General features: G+C 41.4%; 1 protein-coding gene across 5 annotated transcripts in view; it reads right to left on the bottom strand.

The window, feature by feature from the left end:
• Vezt (vezatin, adherens junctions transmembrane protein) overlaps window positions 1–22,064 on the bottom strand; it is a 69,819-nt gene that overhangs the window by 9,916 nt on the left and 37,839 nt on the right. For 3 of the 5 annotated variants that reach the window (XM_021204844.2, XM_029542358.1, XM_029542359.1), the window contains 5 exons: window positions 19,006–19,281; window positions 15,666–15,803; window positions 12,290–12,437; window positions 6,128–6,459; window positions 1,857–2,050 (listed from right to left, as the gene is read on the bottom strand). In XM_021204844.2, coding sequence (XP_021060503.1) covers window positions 1,857–2,050; window positions 6,128–6,459; window positions 12,290–12,437; window positions 15,666–15,803; window positions 19,006–19,281 — 1,088 coding nt within the window. Of the gene's footprint in view, window positions 1–1,856; window positions 2,051–6,127; window positions 6,460–12,289; window positions 12,438–15,665; window positions 15,816–19,005; window positions 19,282–22,064 lie in introns of all 5 variants that reach the window. The other 2 variants (XM_021204843.2, XM_029542357.1) reach the window with 1 other exon arrangement.

Here is a 22,064-nt window from a genome sequence, read left to right as displayed (position 1 = left end):
TATTTTTATAAATCTAAAATGACTTTTAATTAAAAACTATTTCTGTGCATGGGTGTTCTGCTTGCACGTATGTCTGTGAGGCACTTGTGTGCCTAGTGCCCATAGAGGCTGGAAGAGGGCACAGGCTCCCTGTAACTGCAGTTACACAGTTGTGGGCTTCCATGTAGGTACTGGGAACCAAGCCTGGATCCCTCGGAAGAGCAGTTAATAAATGCTGAGGTAACTCTCCAGCCTCTGAAATGACTTTGAAATAAAACATTAAAAATCTGGCTAACATACTGGCTTTGTAGAATGTTTTCAAACATTTCAAGTGTTATAGCCATGGGCAACTGTGTACAAACACTAGCAATAGAACAGCATCATTGACTACCGGCTTAACGATGTGAAGACAGTTTTACACGGTAGCTGATTGAGTAATAGTCTGCCATTTCAGAATGTGCTCAGGAAACACTGAATGGCATGTACTATTTTTTAGTGTACAGCCTTCATATGGTCAGCACAAATTCTACCAGTGAACAAGCCAGAGCTGCATCTTTTAGCATCCAAAGTACTTTTGAATGTTTCTTCTTGTCCTCAGAAGTTCTAGACCTCAGGGTAAAATTTTAAAATATTTACAGATATTAAAATTCCTTAAGAGATTTATCCTTTGAAAAAACACATCCACTAGACACATCTGTGAGAAAAGGAAGCACAGTCATTATCATGCCAATATTTTCTTTGAAAAAAATTAGCATTTTTCACCATTTATTCATTGAAGACACTGAAACAAACTATTAACGTGCTTACTATAAACAAAACAGTATTATGGTGATAAGAACCAATTACTATTGGCAACAATATAAATTCAATGTACAAGTCTACTTAACCCTGTAATAGAGACCCATGAGAAAAATACGGTGTTGGCTTGTTGCACAATTTAAAAAATTAACATACTAAATATTCCAAGTCAAATTAATGGTGTAAAACCTAGAGTGAAATCTGAGTTTTAAAAACACAGGTAAGGGGAGAAATTTCAACACTTCATTGTAGCCTGTGACACAAAATGGTCTGATCGAAGACGATTAGACTGTGATGCTTACAATGAACTCAGAGCCATTACCTGGGTCAGTTCCGTACTATGTCTTCCTAACAGAAGGAAGTACTATACCTTAAAAGGAAATCTCAGGACCTTGCTCTTGACCAATCCTCGCTCTTATGGGAGTGCTAGGGATTGAGATACAGTCACTGAGTTACACTGGCTCTTGACTATCCAACTATCATTTGCTTTGTTTATACGCAGAGTTCTGTTAGGTAGCCCAGGCTGTGGAAGCCACAAGGCAATCCTCCTGTCTCAGCCTTCCAAGTGCTAGAATTACAGGCATGAACTACCACATCCAGCTAAATCCGTTCTTTTTGTTTTTTTCTGAGACAAGGTCTCTCTATGTAGTCATGGCTATCCTAGAACTCACGACATAGACCAGTCTAGCCTCAAACTCAAAGTGATCATCTTGCTTCTGCTTCCCTAGAGCTGAGCTTAGAGTTGAGCAACAACACACCTGGCTTAACCCAGTTCTTTTATTATTCAACCTGTAAGAGTTCTGGAAGTTCTGACAGTGGAAACTACTGCCAACATTTCTCTCTTTACCCCAGTTTATAACAGGAAATGGGATGCACGTTCACATCATATGTGTTTTATATTAGAGGCGATTGGAGTTGAGTATCAATTTCATCCACCTCTTCTTTTTATTCAACTAAGAACTTTTACAATAGCACTTTCATCTGTTTGGACGCAGGCCACAAACAGAGGAATCCCTTGAGGATAGAGTGAGCATGATTGACAAGCACACAATCCACAAGTGAAAATAATCCACAGGTACCTTTTTTATCTGTGTTCCTCCGGAGCAGTTTATCCACTTGAGAAATGGCTTCCTCCCAGCAACTGTTGCTGGCCTGAACGTGTGGCTCAATCAGTTTTAGTTTCTGCTCCAGGATCGGATAAGCCTCTGAGAGCGGCTCCTGTGTTTCTTTAGTACAAACGAGTTTTTCAAGTTCATCTTCAAGAATTATTACTCTGCAACACGGAAAATTAGAAATAGATTTTTAACAGACAAAATAGAAATTTTATCATTTAAGAGGAGTATTTAAGAAATTAAGCTTATTAAATTAAAATAGTTCTGGAGACAAAAAGTGGTAATGGTTGTTCAACAGCATGATTGGATTGTACAATTAAAAATGACCAAGTAGGGCTGGAGATGTAGCTCAGTGATAGAGTCCTTGGTTAAGCAACCTAAACCACCCCCTGAAACAAATGAAAACGTATAAGGAGTATTACGTAATGTACTTATTGAGTATTTCTTACATATATACTAGAGAATTTCCTTTCCTTTCCTTTCCTTTCCTTTCCTTTCCTTTCCTTTCCTTTCCTTTCCTTTCCTTTCCTTTCCTTTCCTTTCTTTTCCTTTCCTTTCTTTTCCTTTCCTTTCTTTTCCTTTCCTTTCTTTTCCTTTCCTTTCTTTTCCTTTCCTTTCTTTTCCTTTCCTTTTTTTTCCTTTCCTTTTNTTTCCTTTCCTTTTTCCTTTCCTTTCCTTTCCTTTCCTTTCCTTTCCTTTCCTTTCCTTTCCTTTCCTTTCCTTTCCTTTCCTTTCCTTTCCTTTCCTTCCTCCCTCCCTCCCTCCCTTCCTTCCTTCCTTCCTTCCTTCCTTCCTTCCTTCCTTCCTTCCTTCCATTTTTGGATTTTGAGATAAGAGTTTCTTCATTTAGCTTTGAACTCCTTCCATAAGCCAGGTGGGCATCAATCAGAGAGCACATCTGTTTCTACCTCCCAAGTGCTGGGATTAAAGTCATATACCATCACTGTTCAGCTACTAGACAATTTCTGATCTAAAGGAATAAATTAAGCCATCTCCTATTTTTAAAAAAATTTATAACCAGTAAAATGGTATATATATATATGTGTGTGTGTATGTATATTATATATATTTAATATATATAACATATATAATATTATATATAATTTCAATATTATACGAAATCTATAACATTTCAGTATTATAAAAATGTCTTTTAAGTTTTCCTATGCACAGCCCTGCAGGGAGTCACTGAAAATGAGACTAATATATGGGACAATGAACAGAAGCAAAAAAATCAGAAAGCTTTCAAAATACGGAGCAGAACAAGTTTTTAGGTGGTGCTTTTAAAAGCAGTAAGAACTACAGATAGTCCTACAATACAGACCTTGGGAGGTCTGGTTAACAGGAGCATGTGTTTGAAGACAACTCAGGCTACAAAGCAAGCTCCTGTCTCAAACCAACCCACCCACCCACCCACCAACTCACTAACAGCCAACCCCTTCACCCACCACACAGAGAGGAGTTCTACAGCAGTGGGAGAGAAACAAATATGGTATTTGTACCCAGTGTACTTGCTAATTAAAACACTAAAGTGACAGTGCCACATGCTGAATGTCCTGTTTTGAAACAGAATCATACATTTCTCATGCACAATCCCCACTTCTGGCCTCTTGTTTGTAACAATGTATCTGTGCCCGCTCAGTGTAGCATTCTTTCCCCTTAATCCACCTTTGTTTTAAGGTATTCCAACCCGCCTGGCCCACTTCTGATTCTGTTGCCCCAGATTTTTAGGAGGCTTGGTTTTGGCTAATATGACACGCTCACCAAAACCTCATTTTTCTCTTTATGATGGTTACTCATGTCAACTTGATCAAATCCGGAACGAACTAAGAGACAGATCCTCAGGTCTGTGAAGGTGTTTCCAGGGAAGAACTCAATGAAGGGAGAGGCCTCTTTGCTGATGAGCACCTATATGCTGCTGCTGCATCTTCTGTGGCATCTGAACCCAGCGTGTGTGGCCCTGTGATGTGGACTAAGGAGCAGCAGCTCTTTAGACATCATTCAGGCCTGCAGAACAGACTGGGACTGCTAAGATATGCAGCCTCGCAGACAGAACAGCCAGGTCCTCAGCCTCTCCAGGATGCAGCAGACAGCTACTGCTGGACTACCTGGTCCCTACTGCATAAGCCAATCTACTAAACCCCTCTTTTTCAAAAACAAAAAAACCCTCTTTGAAGATTTATTTATCTTGCATGTATGATTATTTTGCCTGCTTGTATGTCTTACACCCCAGTTGTGCCTAGTGCCTGCAGAATCAGAATAGGGTGCTGGATCTTCTAGAACTAAAATTATGGATGAAAAAACCTCTCTTATAACTTATATCCATGGGGCTGGAGAGATGGCTCAGTGATCAATAGGACTTGTGCTCTTTTACAGTACTGGAGATTGGTTCCCAGTATCCATTTTGGACAGTTCATAATGATTTCTATCTCCAGCCCTCGAGTATCCAACACCCTCTTCTGGCCTCTGTTAGTACCTGCATGTAAGTGCACAGACATATGCATAAGTAATAAATCTAAGATATATTATAATATGTGTATATTTATGTATATATGTATATATATACAATCTGTCAGCTCTGCAGCTCTAGAGAACCTTTTCTGATATACTCAGATAGTTCAGCCTTTGCTCCCCACTCCTGTGGAAATGGCCTTATTGTCCATGTTGCTTGCCGTGACCTGGGTTAGTATTCACCTGCCGTCTGAGCACTGGGGTATCCTCACTTCAGTTTCTGCCCTTTTCCCATTCTAATCTCTCACAAGTCTCCTATAGACCTCTCCAAGACCTTGAACTGAGGTAAAACGTATCTTCTCAAATGTCTGTGAGCGTCCATTGCTGTCTTTGTATCTAGTTCTCCGTCACCCCAGCTCAGTCAGCTTTGGGAGATTATTGGGCAGTCCAGGCCTTTTGGTCCACTTCCTACATCTAATTTACCCACTTCTCCCTCGGCTTCTTGATTTGATATTATGGGTCAGGTAAATTTATCACCTGCAATCTCATCAGTTACATAAATCTCAATGACCTCTGGATTACCAGCACAAGAACTGAACTACCCATTTGCTCTAGTCCTACTCTATCAATATCTTTGAAATTTACTGAAATAAATTCAGTGAGAATGACTACTTTGGGTCAACTCCCCTTCCCTTCCCTTCCCTTTCTCTTTTTCTCTTCTTCTCTCTCTCTCTTCCTTTCTTTCTCAGAATCTATGTAGTTCTGGCTGTCTTGAAACTCTCTATATACTAGATTGGAACTCAGAGAGCTACCTACCTGCCTCTGCCTCCCATGTGCTGGGATTAAAAGAATCCCCCACTACACCTGGCTTATTCCATTTTTAAATATGAAAATTTCCATTTAGAAATAGATGAGAAAAATATTTACAAGTGATAAAAGTATATCAAAGCAGAGTATAATCCATTTGGAAATGACAGCTGAATGTCAGTATTATGTAAACTGAGGATTAACAAATATAAAATATGGACACTACCCTTTACTGAGGCCAAGAAGTTTATTTTGTGCTATAGAAATATTTCCAAACATGTTCTGATGTATTTATAAAGTAGTATTACCCTTTAGCTATATACAGTGGCACCTTTCATAATGCTATAGAGTACTGACAGGTACTTCCCTCAGACTGTGGGTTCCAGTTATAACGTCTGATGTTAAGAGGGTTAAAAATGTGCTCATTTTTGATAATCCTCTTGTGGTGGTTTGAATATGGTTGGCCCAAGGAGTGGCACTATTAGAAGGTGTGGCCTTGTTGGAGGTGTGGGCTTTAAGACCTTTGTCATAGCTGCCTGGAAGTCAGTCTTCTGTTTGCCTTTGGAACTCTCAGCTCCTTCCACATCATGCCTGTCTGGATGCTGCCATGCTCCTGCCTTGATAATGGACTGAACCTCTGAATCTGTAAGCCAGCCCTAATTAAATGTTGTCCTTTATAACGGTTGCTGTGGTCATGGTGTCTGTTCACAGCAGTAAACACAAACTAAGACACCTCTCCATTTTATCTCTCAAAGATAAGGAGCATCTGTTTTCTGCTGAAACCAGAAAAGGGAAAGCGATAAATGATTCTCTTAAACTATAGAGCTTAGAAATCATTGTCTTCTGATAGCTCGTGTTTACAAACCATCCTTTACACTCCTCTTTCTTCCTTCTTTCTAGGGGCGACACAAGGAACAGTCCGAATGGACTGAGTGACATTGCTTACTGCTGTGATGATTCCTTAGGGCTTCTCAACTTACTCATTCAGCAGTGCTTTCAGATGGAGCTGTAAGCTGCGCACTGCTGTGTGGACGTTGCTTAGCTCCCTCGACTTCTGCTGAGTCTTGGATAAACGCTGGGGGACTGACTGGTGCTGAGTTTCAAAGTACCGAAAGAACTCATAGCTGCGCTTCAGCTCTTCCAAGCAGGCAGAGTGAGCATGAGGTAGACCTTGAGTCACGTCACAGAGGATACGGTGAGGCAGAAGTGCAGCAGTGAGTAAGGGCCCTGAAGGCGAATTCGCTGTAGAAAGTAACAGGGCCAGGCGTCTGAAGAACTCTGAACTCTGTGCCACCCAGAGCTGGAACAAAACCTAAGATGGCAGTGGGGGAGGTGGGGGGACAAGAAGGTGGGTGGGGGGGGGAGATTGAAAACATACTGATCAATAAAAATGTCTACATTCAAAACAAACTATAAATTTACCATCTGACTTTAACTTTTCACATTATCCTAAATAATGACCAATCTGATCTTGAACTAACTCTAAGATCAGCAAGGACACTATCCTGAATTATGCAGTCATAAGCTATGAGTTGTTAGTTGTTCCATACTAGTAGAGAAGCCAATACCTATATGTAATTCAGCACAGACCTATCCTAGATAGAAATGACCTAAGAATGGGTGGAGGGCTGGAGACATGGCTCAGTGCTCTTCCAGAGGACCTGGGTTCACGTTCTACCACCCACGTGACAGCTCACAACTGCTTGTAACTCCAGCTCCAGAGGAAACTGATACCTCTGACTTCATGTGGTATATACAGACACACATAATTTAAAATAATAAAATGAAGCCAGGTATGGTGGTACATGCCTATAACACCAGCACTCAGGAGGCAGAAGCAGGCAGATCTGTTGAGTTAGAGACCAGTCTGTTCTACACAGTGAGTTTTAGGACAGCCAGGGATATACCTAAAGACATCCTGTCTCACAAATTTATTAGAAATGGAAAAATTGATTTTTAGGCTGATGAGATAGCTCAGCAGGTAAAGGCACTAGCTACGAAGCCTGACCATTTGGGTTGTATCTCCAATACTCACACGGTGCAAGGAGGGAGCCCTACAAGTGGCTCTCTGACCTCCATAGGAATGCTGTGGTATGTGTGCACCAATACATATACATCAAGAATTTGAGGCTGAAGCGATGGCTCAGCAGTTACCAGCAGGCATTGCTCTTACATAGCACCTGGGCTGGGTTCTATTCCTAGCCACCATATGTCAGGCAGCTTACATCCATCTGTAATTCCAGTTCAAGCTGGTCCTGGAACAGAGGCACTTCATACATGTGGTGCAAAGACATACATACAGGCAAAACATCAACACAGATTTAAAAAAAAAAAAAAAAAGGAACTTAGTGTTCAAGGCAGTTGTGGTGGTTCCCACCTTTAACCCAGCACACAGGAGGCAGAGGCAAACAGATCTCTGCGAGTTCCAAGGCTAGCTAAGGCTATAGCCTTGAGATCTTATCTCAAGGAAAGGAAGAGGAAAAACAAATAAATTGGGGTTCAAAATGAGGTTGCTACTTTGTTCTAAGAATTAGCATGTCTGGCATGAAAACTGCAAACCTATTTTTAAAAAACGATTATATGTGTACATGTGTATTTATACTCATGAATGTAGTAAATGGCTACAGAGTCCAGAAGAGGCTGTCGGAGCTCCTGGAGCTAGAGATACAGGAGGCGGTTGTGAGCTGCCTAACATGGGTAATGAGACTGAACTTGGGTTCTCAGGAAGAACATTATGTGCTCCTAACTACTGAGTTATTTCTCCGGTCTCTGTGAATTCATGCTCGAGAGATATAGCAGAAAGAAAGAGAAGTATACCACTAGATGACTCCTCATGAGGAGCAAATCTCATGGGGCCTCCATCCTAGACAAAGAACGACAGGAAACTAAGTACTGCTGAGAGCAGTAGCAGGAGAGTCTGCCCCAGCGATGGGCCCTTAGCTGTTTATTCAGTACTATGTGGTCAGCCCTGAAGGCATATACATACAGGTAATAAATACTACATTGGCTGAGCAGCATTTATTTATATATTTAGGCATTCACACACAGAGACACATGCACATACACATGCAGAGTGGACTGAGTAGGTTATATTCATATATTTAGGCATTTACACATGCACATACACACATGCATACATGCACACACACATGCTATAATTAACAACTAAAGAAAAGATGCACATTATAATAACTAAAGAAAAAGAAGCCACGATTTTGAGGTGGAGATGGGGGTGGTATACAAGGAAGGTATTGGGAAGGAGGAAAGGAAAGGGAGAAAATGATGTAATTACAGTTTAATTTAAAAAACAGACAAAAACAAAGCCGGGCATGGTGGTGCACGCCTTTAATCCCAGCACTCGGGAGGCAGAGGCAGGCAGATTTCTGAGTTCGAGGCCAGCCTGGTCTACAAAGTGAGTTCCAGGACAGCCAGGGCTATACAGAGAAACCCTGTCTTGAACCCCCCCCCCCAAAAAAAAACCAGACAAAACCAAAAACTACATCAAAACGTAAATAGGAAACTCAGTAGACATTTTAACAACTGAACAAAAATAACTTAAAGAGATATAAAACCATCAAAACTGCTTCTCTGAATCCTTAAAGAATAGCAATGAGGAGCAAAGAAAAGGATGGAGAGATGGTTCAGCGGTTAGTAACACTTGCTCCTACAGAGGCTCTAGTTTTGATTCCCAGCCCCACATAATGGCTGATATGTGGTGTTGGGAACTGAAGTTAAGTAAGGGTATGGGGAGTCTGATACTTTCTTCTGATTTGTGGATATATATATAATATATATATTATACACACACATAAATATATATATATATATATACACACACACATACATACAAACATATATACACACATTGCTCAGATACACATGCAGACAAGGTATTCATATACATAAAATAAAATTTAAAAGGAAAACACATAGCCTGTGAACTTACATAAGTATCTATGTAACACACAAACAAGAAGCAATGACTGTTTTTAAGAACCCATTAAGTGACCAGCTCTGCTTTAGACATTTTGATAATCTTCTCATTTAACTTAACACTTTAAAAAAGCAGTTGTAGTTTTACTATCTTTAAAAAAAAATGAGATAAGTCTAAAGTCCAGGTTAAGATATAAATTAACTTCTGCATAATTAAAAATATCTCAATTTATTCTTTCAAAAAGACTTTATTCCTTTACAGAGTAAAAGCGTGATCCTGAGGATTACCCTGAAAATAAAAGAAATTACTCAGTGTTCTTTCCCTTACCCCAGTGAGCATTACTAGTATTTTCTCCTATTCTTCCCCCTCCTAAAAACAAAGTTCCAGCTGTTTTGGAACTATGTTCCTAAATATTGCAGAGGAAGCAGACATTGTTCCAAAGTCTTTGCAAGCAAGAAACAGTGGTTGTGCAAAGGTTTAGTATGCAGATCTACTATAACCTATGCAGCCATTCCTTTATTTTATCATTGTTCCCACTTCCAAAAAACTCTCAGCTATTAGAAATGAGGACAACATGAACTGGAGGCAAATGGATGAAACTAGAAAATATCATCCTGAGTGAGGTAACCCAGACTCAAAAGGACATGCATGTTATATACTCACTGGTAAGTAGATATTAGCCAAAAAAGTACAGAATACCCATAATATAACTCACAGGTGGTAAGAAGGGAGGCAGAGGGAGAGGAAAAGGGGGGCAGGATCAGGTATGTGGGGAGACAGGAAGAGAAGCCCAGAGGGCCAGGAGAATAAATGGAAGCTGCAGCTGTAGGGGGTAGGGGTGGGGAGTGGGACCTAGAGAAAGTCCCAGAGACCTGGGATGTAAGAAGCTCCCAGGACTCAATGGCGATGACATTGGCTGAAATGCCCAACAGTGGGGAGATAGAACTTGAAGAAACCACCTCTAGTAGATAGACAGGGTCTCCGGTGGAGGCATGGGGTCTACACTCAAAAGTTTTGAAGTAGAATTGTTCTTGTCTAAAACAAATGCAAGGACAAAAATGGAGCAGAGATTGAAGGAAAGGCTATCCAGTGATTAGCCCAACCTGGGATCCATCTCATGGGTGGGCACCAAATCCTGACTATTTCTGATGCCACATTGTGCTTGTAGACAGGGGCCTAGCATGGCTGTCCTCTGAGAGGCTCTACCAGCAGCTGACTGAGACAGATGCCGATACTTACAGCCAGCCATTAGTCTGAGGTTGGGGACCTACCTTGACCCCTATGGAAAAGTTAGTGGAAGGATTGAAGGAGCTAAAGGAGATCGCAACCCCATCGGAAGAACAGAAGTATCAATTAACCTGGACCCCTAGGAGCTCCCAGAGACTGAGCCACCAACCAAAGAACACACATGGGGTGGTCTGTGGCCCCTGGCACATAGTAGCAGAGGACTGCCTTGTCTGGCCTCAGTGGGAGACGATGCTCCTGTAGAGACTTGATGCCCCAGGGAAGGGGGATGTGAGGGAGGAGGGTGAGGTGAGGGTGAATAGGTGGGGAGGTGGGAGGGGTACCCTTTCAGAGGCAAGGGAAGATGGGGTGAAGAACTCTTGGAGGGTGGACCGGGAAGGGGGCAACATTGGAAAAGTAAATAAATAAAATAAAATAGTACTATGTAAAAACAGACAAAAAAAAAAAAAAAAAAAAAAAAAAAAAAAAAAACCCAAAACAAAACACATCTCAACATGGGACCTGACCTGCATGGTTCTTAGGGGCAGTTTCAAAGAGAAGCTGCTATCTCCATGGAGCCTACTACATACAAAGGGAGTGTAAGGACTGACCTCTTCAAACCTCCCTGGAAACTGACTGCTAAAACAGGGTCATGCTATGCATGGGATCCAGGCTGCCTCCAGCTGGGCTCTGCGCCAGCCTCCTGAGTGCTGGGACGAAGGCTTTTATGATTTGCCTTATGTTCCCCCCATTATTTGTTCTCTTTAATGTTTCTATGGCCACAGCCAGGGAGTGGTGGCGCACGTGTTTACTTAATACCTGCACTTGGGAGGCAGAAGCAGGCATATATCTGAGTTTGAGACCAGCCTACTCTACAGATTTCCAGGACAGCCAGAGGTACACAGCAGAGAAATACATTTTCACAAAACCAAAACCAACCCAACCAACCAAACACCCCCGATACAGCCATCAAGAAAGCAGACCATGAAGTGTTTGCAGTGTACATCAGTACTGATGCTCTAGAGCTGAACTCTAATTTGCTTCTAGCATGCTTTTGATGTATGGGATTCATCCTCACTGCTTAGTAAGAGGGAAATTTCTGGGTTACAGCTACCCACCTTTGTGAAGACTTGAATTCATCCGTCAGGTGTATGCTGTCACCACCTGCATTTGAGTTCTCCTTGACTCTTCATTGATAATAAAGTTATCACTGATAACATCATTGGAAATGAAGTTGATAATAATCAAGTTCCTTTGTAAAACACTTGGTATCTCTATTTGTACTTCTTTCAAGAGTATAAAGAAGAGGTCTATTGCACGGCCTATTTTGTTCTGCTCTGAGACTGACCAGTTTGTGTATCCTGCTTCTGCTTGTTCTTTTTGTTTGCTTGACTCCATGTGCGGTGCTGGGATGGAACCAAGGCCTCATGCATATCAGGGCACACACTCTGTCACTGAGCTCAACTCCTACCCTTGTAAACTTTAGTTACCTAGTATTCCTGCACAGAAAGAACTGAAGTCATTCTAGTTTTCCTTATTTCACATAAAGTATTTGAAGTTTGAAATTTAACTTTTATATTGTCAATGACATTCTTTCACGTAGCTGCTTCTATTGAGAAAATTATTCCCTAAGGTATGAAGAAAAATTGTGGGGACTTTATAAAGAAAGATATACATATTAAGTCTGTTACCCAGGTTTGTTGAAACAAACTCACTTGGGCTTCCTGTCAAATAATCCACTTATTTCTAAATATACTCTATGGTATTTTAAATGAAGATCACGGACACCAAACTACAAGGATCTCTTCACCAATTTGTATGATCTCTCAGCTCTTAGTGCTAGTGGCATGACACCTAAAGCACATGGCGTTTGGTGGCATGGAAGGGGAACAGGAGCCCGCCTGTGTCAGAGAGCAATGGCACAGTCCATGTGCGCACTCCGTCATGAGGACTCCTCATCTTTCCTTCTAAGAAGGCTGGTTACCTTCAAGGCAGGCAGGCTGAAGCCGTCTGTCAGGTTACGAGCTTCTTCTTCCGAGATCTGGTCTTCACTGAGTCCAAGCCCCAGCTCCTTAAAAGGTACCACACAGATGTAGTTGGTGACATTGTCACTCTCAGAGTTCAGGGGGTAGGTTAAATTAGGTTAAGGCCATCAACAGCACCTCTTCATTAGCACATTTAAGATAGCCCAAAATACCCAAACATTAAATTTACTAATTTTATTTTGAACACAGACAGAAGATTTGTATCAGTTATTTTAAAGAAATGAATAGTAAGGTCTCACATAGTGATGTAACATTCAGGTATCTTATGGGTTACTTTAAATAAAGTGTCTTGTTTAAATAGCTCACAGTAGGCAGCAGTACTCTAGTTACTGCCTAGCCCACTGCCCTATTCAGTGTATTCCATAAACTTCTTGTTATTCTGAAAGCAATAAAAGCACCTAAGAGCAGGTCTGCAGTGGCTAAAATGCTGTTGTTCTGGCAAGCTTACTTCTTTTTTTTTTTTTTTTTTTAATTATTATTATTATTATTATTATTTTCTTTATTTACATTTCAAATGCTATCCCGAAAGTTTCCTATACCCTCCCCCCACCTCTGCTCCCCTACCCACCCACTCCCACTACTTGGCCCAGGCCTTGCCTTGTGCTGGGTCATATAAAGTTTGCAAGACCAAGGGGCCTCTCTACCCAATGATGGCTGATGAGGCCGGCAAGCTTACTTCTAAAGCTGTAGAAAGGCTTTTGCTGTGGAGTGGCTCAGGGCCCTTCTGTGAACAAGCACTTCTCTTTGCCTCTCTAATCCCTCAGCCCAACATATCCCAGACTGAAGTTAGCACCTGCTGGCTCTATCTTGTTTCACTGACCCATCTTCTTTTTCTTTTTAAACATTTATTCATTTATTATATGTAAGTAAGTACACTGTAGCTGTCTTCAGACCCCCCAGAAGAGGGTGTCAGATATCATGAGGGTCAGGGCAAGGAAAGGTTTTGTTGTTGTTGTTGTTCTTTTAAAAGATTTATTTATTTTATGTATATGAGTACACCACTGCTCTCCTCAGACACACCAGAAAAGGGCACCAGATCTCCTTACAGATGGTTGTGAGCCACCATGTGGTTGTCGGAAGAGCAGTCAGTGCTCTTAACCACTGAGCCATCTCTCTAGCCCAACCCATCTTCTTTATCTTCCTCTGTGGAGAACTTTTGGCGTCACTCCTAGGAATTTGGCAGGAATCTGACACTTCATAGAAGTACATCAAGATGAATACAGGTGAAGAATGTGTTCTTTGTATCTTGCTGAGTCTTGTTAGGAGCCTGAATGCAGTAATCATGGGATCTTTGTTTATGCTTTGTTTGTTCCTTAACTACTGTTTAGGCCTTAGGAGTGACCATATTCTTTGTACATACCTAGAATGATATATTAAAAAAAATAAGCCTGCTTCAGCCTCAGCACTGGCTGGAGTCATGTTATAACGTTGTCTAACTGTCTTTTTCTTTTCAATCCTCGCTCCCTCCCTTTTATATGCATTTATATTGAATCTATTCCTGTATCATACTGTGTGTCTTTCCAGCTTCTTCTAGGATATCTTATTCTCCGTGTAATCTCTTTTGGCTTTTAACAGTTTGTTCTTTTTCACTGGGAATCCCTCAGTGTGGCAAGAGAGATCACACATGAGTTAATCTACGAGGAGCTCTGTACACGGACACCGTATCTTAGGTGCTCAATTCATCTAGATACGGTTAAAGTCTAGAGAATTTGTATCAAAATGCTCAAGTTCTGCATTACTTTCTTCATTTTTAAGCATATGAAGAAAAAACATTCCCCCCCATTCTTTCGTTGTTTTTGTTGTTGTTTTTTGTTTTTTCGGAGAGAGGGTTTCCCTGTATAGACCCAATTGTCATGGAATTCACTCTGTAGACCAGGCTGGGCTCAAAATCAGAGAGCCAATTACCTCTGTCACCTGAGTGCTGGGATTAAAGGCGTGTGCCACCACTGCCTGGCATATCTGCAAATCTTAACTGCTGCGCATTTTTACCATCTTCTCTATTAGAAAGAAAGCATCATTGGAACAAGGGTGGTTTCCCTTGCTCACTGCTAGGTCCTCAGTATTGGAAAAGCTTGACTGCTGCAAGCACTTTCTCTCATTCTCCCTACTCTGAATTTATGTTCTGGGGCAGAGACTGTATCTATGCACATAACAATGTGCTAGTGACGATCACATTGTCCAGTACTGCTTTTGTGCTCAAGAAAAACCTCTGGAATGATTACCTACTTGGATGGAGTTCCTAAGCCACTATCAAATCTGTTTTCATATTCTCTTCGTTTGTTTGTTTGTTTCCATAGAGGGCTTCTCTGTGTAGCCCTGCTGTCTCAGTTTGTGAACCAGGCTGACTTCGAACTCAGAGATCTACCTGCCTCTGCTGGGACTAAAGGTTTGTGCCCCTGTGCCTAGCTCTTTCCATGTTCTTCTGCATCTTGCTGTAATACAGGCTCGTATTCTCAGGATCAATTCCTATTCATTCCTGGAGGGCCAATTCATGTGAAAGCCTTCATAATCCCACTGGGTCAAATGTGCTGTCCTACTATGTTGGGAGACTCCCTGAGCATTCAGATTGCATTGTAAATGCTGGTTTATTTATTGACCACATTCCAGAGTCCTCAGAAGTGGTACTTCATGTTTGTGCTCTGTCTCTTTAACACCTGGAAGAGTATCTGACACAGAGCTGGCAGACATTTTAAGGAGTAGAGAAAGTAGACAGGCAAGTTCTTCATGAGAATTAAATGGTATTCTCTTCGCTTCCAAAGAGATCTCACATTACATATATACATACAGATTAATGAATCTCAATTTACTAAGTATGGTATTACTGCCATTTTAAAGATGAACAGAGTCAAGCAGAGAAGAGGGAATTAGCTTAAATTAATTAGAGTCACCTATGCAGTAAAAAAGTGATACAGCCAACATTTGAACTTAGGCAATCCAGCGTGGGTCTTCTTTGAAAGGGGAAGGGTTTCCTGTTACTAGGTTATTGCCATGTCAGGACACAAATTTGCCACATTTGCTCATTTTCTTAAAGGGTCTCATCTAACAAAGCCAAGCTCTTTGACCTCTTTCTGTAGACCAGTGAAGACAGATTTTGAGAAGCTTCCCCTGCTGTAATGACCCATCCACAGACAGGATCTCTTCCTGTCAGTCACTCTCATTCCCCTGTAATGCACTTCCAGTTTGTAAACACAGGTGAAGAGAAAACTCAGATTTGGACCAGGCACTCTCAACGCATAGTTCACTCTAGGCGAAAGTGTAACATGCCATTCAGGGTGTGGGAAACACTGTTGGCCTCACACGGAGACAAAAGGATATTTTTTCAGCATGTACAGGGTAGCTAGCCTTGCGGCTTGGAAGTTGGCTCTTACAGTCCTGTAGACAGCTTTCCGAAGGCCGATGAGATGCTGGCCGGGATGCTGGGCAGCCTTATTAAATGAGCAAGCAGCACTGACCCTGTCAAGCAAACTTGAAAAGTAAAATGTGATACAACTGTACAGGTGTCCTAAAGTTTGTGTTTCCTAAATCCACAATTCTATTACACTTAGAAACAATTTGTTTCTTAAAATTATTATAAGTATCTCACATTGTGTCCCCTCCTCTTTTGATACATACAAAGCCACTAGAACACACAAATCAAACAAAGAGCAACAACTGAAAAATGTACAATCTCAAGGAATATAGAGAAAATAGTCAAATATAGAGAAAATTTTATTTGAGATAGAAATGAGGAATGTTTAAGTAAAATGTATAGATTTCTACATAAAGACACTCTACCTGCTAAAATACACTACAGTAGAACTACTTTATAGGCTTCAAAGCCAGTATCAACAGGTTGTATGAAGGGCTAATTATCACCACTATGTCATGCTCACTACCCATTTACATTCTATTCATGAAACACTTGTCTGGTCTCATGTACAGAGCAACGAATGACTGCATATGAATATGTCCTGTACATTCAGAAGTATAGGGTAAAGTTCGTCACCCACCTGCTGCCACTGGCTCTTACCTACCACAGTGAAGGAGGGGTGCAGAGAGGTAGCAGGACCAGTGGCCAACAGGGGATGCAAACAGAAAGGCAAAGGACGGTTACTGTGTGCTGGCCGACTGGGCCAGTGCGCTCATGCTCTCACACTTCATGGGCTTTCCTTAGCCTGGCCAGAGGAAAGGATGTGCAACAGTGACGTGTTGGAATGTGTTGCTCTACAACTGAGCGTAAGCAGGGCTAAATGCTGCCAGTTATTCTAGTCAGTAACCTTCTCCAATAGCAAGACAAAACTGTCGTCATTTGTATGTCTTCGCCATAAAACCACACATCTATATAACAGACACCGAAAGTAGAACTTTTACAATGTAAAACCAAACTAAGAGATATGGACAAAGACGGACAGGCTTACTTTTAAGTAAGGAAACACAGGAAAAGGAAGGTTAAATTATTTGCCATTAAGGACTCAGGGAGGCAGAAGTAGACCACTCCTGGTTTCAGAGTGAAGCAGCAGGCTTTGTGCTCCACTGAATCAATTTTACAGACTGAAATATTTCCGAGTCACTGGGAGGCAAGGCTGATTATCCTCTGTGACTTTTCTGTCAACTGTCCAGTTAGATGGACAGACTGAGGTGATGTCTTCCAATTCTCTTTACCCACCGGCCACTGTACAGTACAAGGGCATAACCAGGGTGAACCGTGCTTAATGGCCGACTTTACCTTGTCATGTTAAGTCCATGATATGGGTAAAAGTCAGAAAATTAACAAGTCCCAGCATCTTGTATACATGTCTAAGCACTGGCTGGGCTCACAGCCACTCATCACTCAGGCCTCTCAATAAGACGCTGTGTAAGTCAACAACGAGAAGGAGATATTACGTAAGTATGACCTTTTCGCGTTTAAAATTTGACAAACACCTTAAACATTGCTATCTACTGGTAAGAATTGGATCTAACCCTAATGGAAGAATAAAATCAGTATGCACAGGATTGTTTTGCTTTGTACCCAGCAGCAGAAGGCATAAAATTCTTCAGTGTCATTGTGGTGGTTTGAATAAAAATGGCTTCCATAGGACCATAGGAAGTGGCACTGTTAGGAGGTGTGGCCTTGCTGGAGTGGGTGGGCTTTGCAGGAGGAGGTGTGTTACTGAGGGTGGTCTTTGAGTTCTCAGAAGCTCAAGCCAGGCCTAGTAGGGCAGTTACTTCTGCTGCTTGAGGGTCACAAAAGAACTCTCAGCTCCTTCACCAGAACCATGTCTGCCCCTGTGCTATCATGTTTCCAGCTATGACAATAAGGGACTGAGCCTCTGAACTGTAAGCCAGCCCCAATTAAACATTTTCCTTTCTAAGAGTTGCCTTGGTCATGGTGCCTCTTCACAGCGACAGAAGCCTAACAGAGACACTCATCTGTCCTTTCAGGATTGTTCTAAGGAGCAGGAGAGCACCAGGACTCCTATACATCCCTCCACTTCTCCACTCGGACTTCCAGACAGAGCTTTTTTGGCAAGAGGAAGCACAAACCCAGGACAAAGCAACAGAAAAACATTTTATAGTGAGAAGGAGGTGACAGGGGTCAACATGATTGAAATATATCATGAACATGTGTGGGAATGTCAAAGCAAAGATCACTATGTAATTGATATGTGCTAATTAAAATATTTCAAAAATACTTTAATAAATTATGAAATATACTACAGTCCAACTGCCATCTTTAATAGGTAGGCTAGTATACTGAAAATGGGCTTCTAAAGTCAGAGGTGATGGATATGAACAGCTGAATAATTAAATTGTATGCAAAAATGATTAGTATAGCATATGGAACATAGCTTGTCCCTAATGAGTGTAACCTCCTGTCCTCTATATGTGCCATGTGGTGTATGCACACGTATATATTTATATAGATATAGATGCCAGTGTACTCAGGAGGCCACATACCCTGCACTTTCATGACACTATTCTCTTGAGACAGGTTCTATCACGGAATCTAGAACTAGGACAGCAGCCAGTAAGTCTCAACAACATTCCTGACCACTTCTCTATAGCACTGGGGTTACAGCTCCATCAGGTGGCCATGCCTGGCTTTCTATACAGGTGCTGGGAATGTGAACCCAAGTCCTCATGCTTGAACAAGTGTTCTTACCTGCTGAGCCATCGCCCTAGCTCTGCATTCCCCTTTCAGGAAGTATCCAGTATATATCCTGCAGCATAAACACTGACAGCTTAGACTGCTCAATATTTAGTTCCCCATGGGAACGTGCAACATCAGCTGCTAATGGTCAGCCAGGGAGTGTTATTAATGTATGCTGACATTTTAAAGTGAGTTTGTGTCAGGTACATCTACAATGTAAACTGGGCAATGAGGTCTTTTGATAGGGAACAAAGGAAGCAAACGTGGGCTCTATTGCATTAGTATTAAACAGCCTCACTATCTCAGTCACATCGCAATTGGCTAAAGTAACTATGATTCGCAAAACATTTTTCATAAAACATGGATCCAAGCAGATAAGCAGAACCCTACTTTACACCCTTCTAATATATAACGACTCTATCTTTTCACTGATGGGACGATGTGGACTTCTGACATAACTGTAACACAAAAATGGATGACATTCTCCTTAGAGTAAATAGCAGAACAGTATCCTTTAAAAAAGAAAGTGAGAAATTAACTCACAGAGTAAATCCCCTGGAAATGACTTCAGTTTCTTGGATGAGACGCAGTGATTTTCTCACAAGGTTGGTGAAGGCTCGGCTATTGGCTGCCATGTCTTCCAGATGGACTCTATATTTCTTCAGAGTCATTTGCAGTTTGGCTGTCCTCCATAATTTCAAAACTCGTATGATCAAGTAAAACACTAGAGTTAGTCCCCACACCAGCCAGGAGGACACAATCCAGCACGAGGGAAACACGATGAGCAAACTAAGGAAGGCAAATAGCAGCGAGACATCCCTATGAACACAGAAACCAAGAAAAGGCCATCAGATGAGAATGCGACAATGGAATTCAGCTGATTAAGGCAAAGCGCTAGCTTCTTTGTGAAGCAATACTATGGAAATGTAACATGCAGTGGGGAGGTGTGGGGCAGCTTTGAACACCTAGCACATTAAATGCTGCCTAGGTATTAACATTTCAGCTGGGGAACTTAAGTAAAGGATGTTGGAAAGAGGTGTGTTCTACAACTGTTTTAGAAAGTATGATATCTAATATGTAAATTATAGATGAAAAAACACCATTTTATAGATTTAAAAATAAAAACAGTATCTCAGAGATATTTTGGGTTTGTTTGGCCTAAAGATATTTGCACAAAAACCATCGTACGCAGAAGCCATTCTATGCCTGACTTGAAGACGTGACGGTGCATGCCTACAATCCAAGCACTTATGAGGCTGAATCTATGCAGGCTACAGAATAAACCCTTGTCTCAAAAAGATCAAAGTCAAAACAGCTATAATAAAACATAGTTGGTAACTGGATAGTCATCCAATTTAAGAAACATTGCTAACTTGAAAAAACATTCTTGCCATAGATCATGAAACAGGCAAGCCTTGCTTGCACTTCATTACTGGAAATAAAAGTATGCATAAAATTTTTATTTTTGTTGGTTATGAATCTAGCGGGTTAAAAATACGTCCTTTAAGCAGTGAAAACTTTGGTGAAATGTGTACAAGTAGGACAAAAACATGGCGTACTGTATCTAAGGGCATGTATAAATAGCATCAGCTATACTTGGGAGTTAGTGTCTAACTCAAAGTCACGTGACAATGCTTGCGTGTCGCATGTGCCTATGTTCCTCCTTCGCTCTTCATCTTATTTCTATGGAACCTAAAGCCCATCATCTTGACTGTGGCATCTGGCCACCCCGGCCTCAGGGTCTGCTTCTCTCCTCCGGCACACTGCGAGGGCAGATGCACACCAGCACACCTAGGTTTTAGACTTCTATGTGGGTGCTAGGAATCTGAATTCAGCGGTGGTTTGCGTGAGAATGGCCCACATAGGCTCATACATTTGGATGGTTAGTCACTAGGGAGTGGAACTATTGAGAAGAAGTTTTAGGAAGCATGGCTTTATTGAAGTGGGTGTGGCCTTGTTGGAGGAAGAATGTCCCTGGGGATGGGCTTTGAGGTTTCTCTTTCTCATTGTCTTACTGTTGGGATGTAAAGCTCTCCGCTACTGCTCCAGCCCCATGCCTGTCGGTTTCTGGCCATGATCATCATAAACCAACCCTCTAAAACTGTAAGCAAGGCCCAAATAAATACTGTTTTTTATAAGTTGCCCTGGTCATGGTATCTCCTCAGCAATAGAAGAGTAATGAAGACAACAGCAAACTATAAAAGCAAGTACAAAATCTCATAGTTGCTCTGCCAGTTACCTTTATAGATTAAATACCATTGTAGCTAATATTTAAAATCTGCATGTGCACATGTCTATGTGTATGCATGGGAGGCCAGAGGTCAACTTTAAGTGCCATTCTTCAGGAGCTACTCACCTTGGTTTTATTGTTGTCATTCTTCACTCTTGTGTGTTTTTCTGAGACATGATTTCTCTGTGTAACCCTAGCTGGCCTGGTACATGCTCTGTAGACCAAGCTTGCCTCAGACTCAGAGAGATCCAGGACTCTGACTCCTGAGTGCTCAGATTACAGGCATGCAACATCTCAAGCAACCCATTTTGTATTTTGTTTTTAATCTTTCCAAATAGGTGAAGCTGGGCTGTCCAGTGAGAGCCAGCGAGCTCCTGTCTTTGCCTCCCCAGCACTGGTATATCACAAGCATATGCTACCGTACCAAGCTTTTTGAAAAAAAGTGTGGTGAGTTCTGGGCTTGAACTTGCATGGCAAACATTAGGAAATGAGCTTTCTCTCAAGCCCCATAAATGTTTAGAATCTTTGGTTCATTCTTTACAGATCTTTAAATTCATTTATTATATAATATGCATATAAATACCTATTTTTGTGGGTCTTTTGGAGACAAGGTCTTCACTGTGTTGTCTAGAATGGTCTTGAACATTTCGGGTCAAGCAAGTATCTTAGTAACCTAGACTATAATCAGACTTGTGGTTGTATCTAGGTATATACCACCATGCCAGGGAAATTATTCTATTTTTAAAGAGAAAAAAAATGTTTATTTCCTCATGATGCTATTTCAGTGACTGCTGGCTTAGAAACATATTTTGGTTATCCAAGACAATGTGACAGGAAAGAAACTCAGCACACAGGACAGTTAGTGTATCGACTTATGGAACCTGAAGTGTGTGAGCACTAACTCTGTCCATTCCTTGGTCGTTCCTCCCTTCTGTCAAACATGGTAAGTGCATAGAAGGACATCACAGTTCCCACACATGTATGCTTATATATAAAATCGTGTAGTATTTGTCATTTCCTTTTGGAAAAGACTATTTTAAGACAGATTATGATCTCGGACTTTTGCATTAGACCCATTTTCCAGTAGCTGAAAGTTTCCAGGAGTTCGACTGTGTTTTTTTTCCTTTTGAAACAAGGTCTTTGCAGTATTGCCCCGGCTGATCCCTAACTCCTGGGACCCTGTGATCCTCCCGGCCCAGCTTCCCAAGTAAGCTTTAGAACAGTTCAAGTCATTAGCTATCAGTTCCGATCTCTTCTCAGCCATTATTCTAGTACTTGATGCTTTTCCCATCTCTCAACCTTCAGCATCTGTATGACATCATCTGGCCGGGGCTAACATGTACAATGCATTGTTGTATTGATACTTTGAGGA

The sequence above is a fragment of the Mus pahari genome, chromosome 9 (assembly GCF_900095145.1).
Source record: "Mus pahari chromosome 9, PAHARI_EIJ_v1.1, whole genome shotgun sequence".
NCBI classification, from domain to species: domain Eukaryota; kingdom Metazoa; phylum Chordata; class Mammalia; order Rodentia; family Muridae; genus Mus; species Mus pahari.
Note: the sequence above shows the minus strand (reverse complement) of the source record. Positions and strands in the feature narration are given on the sequence as shown.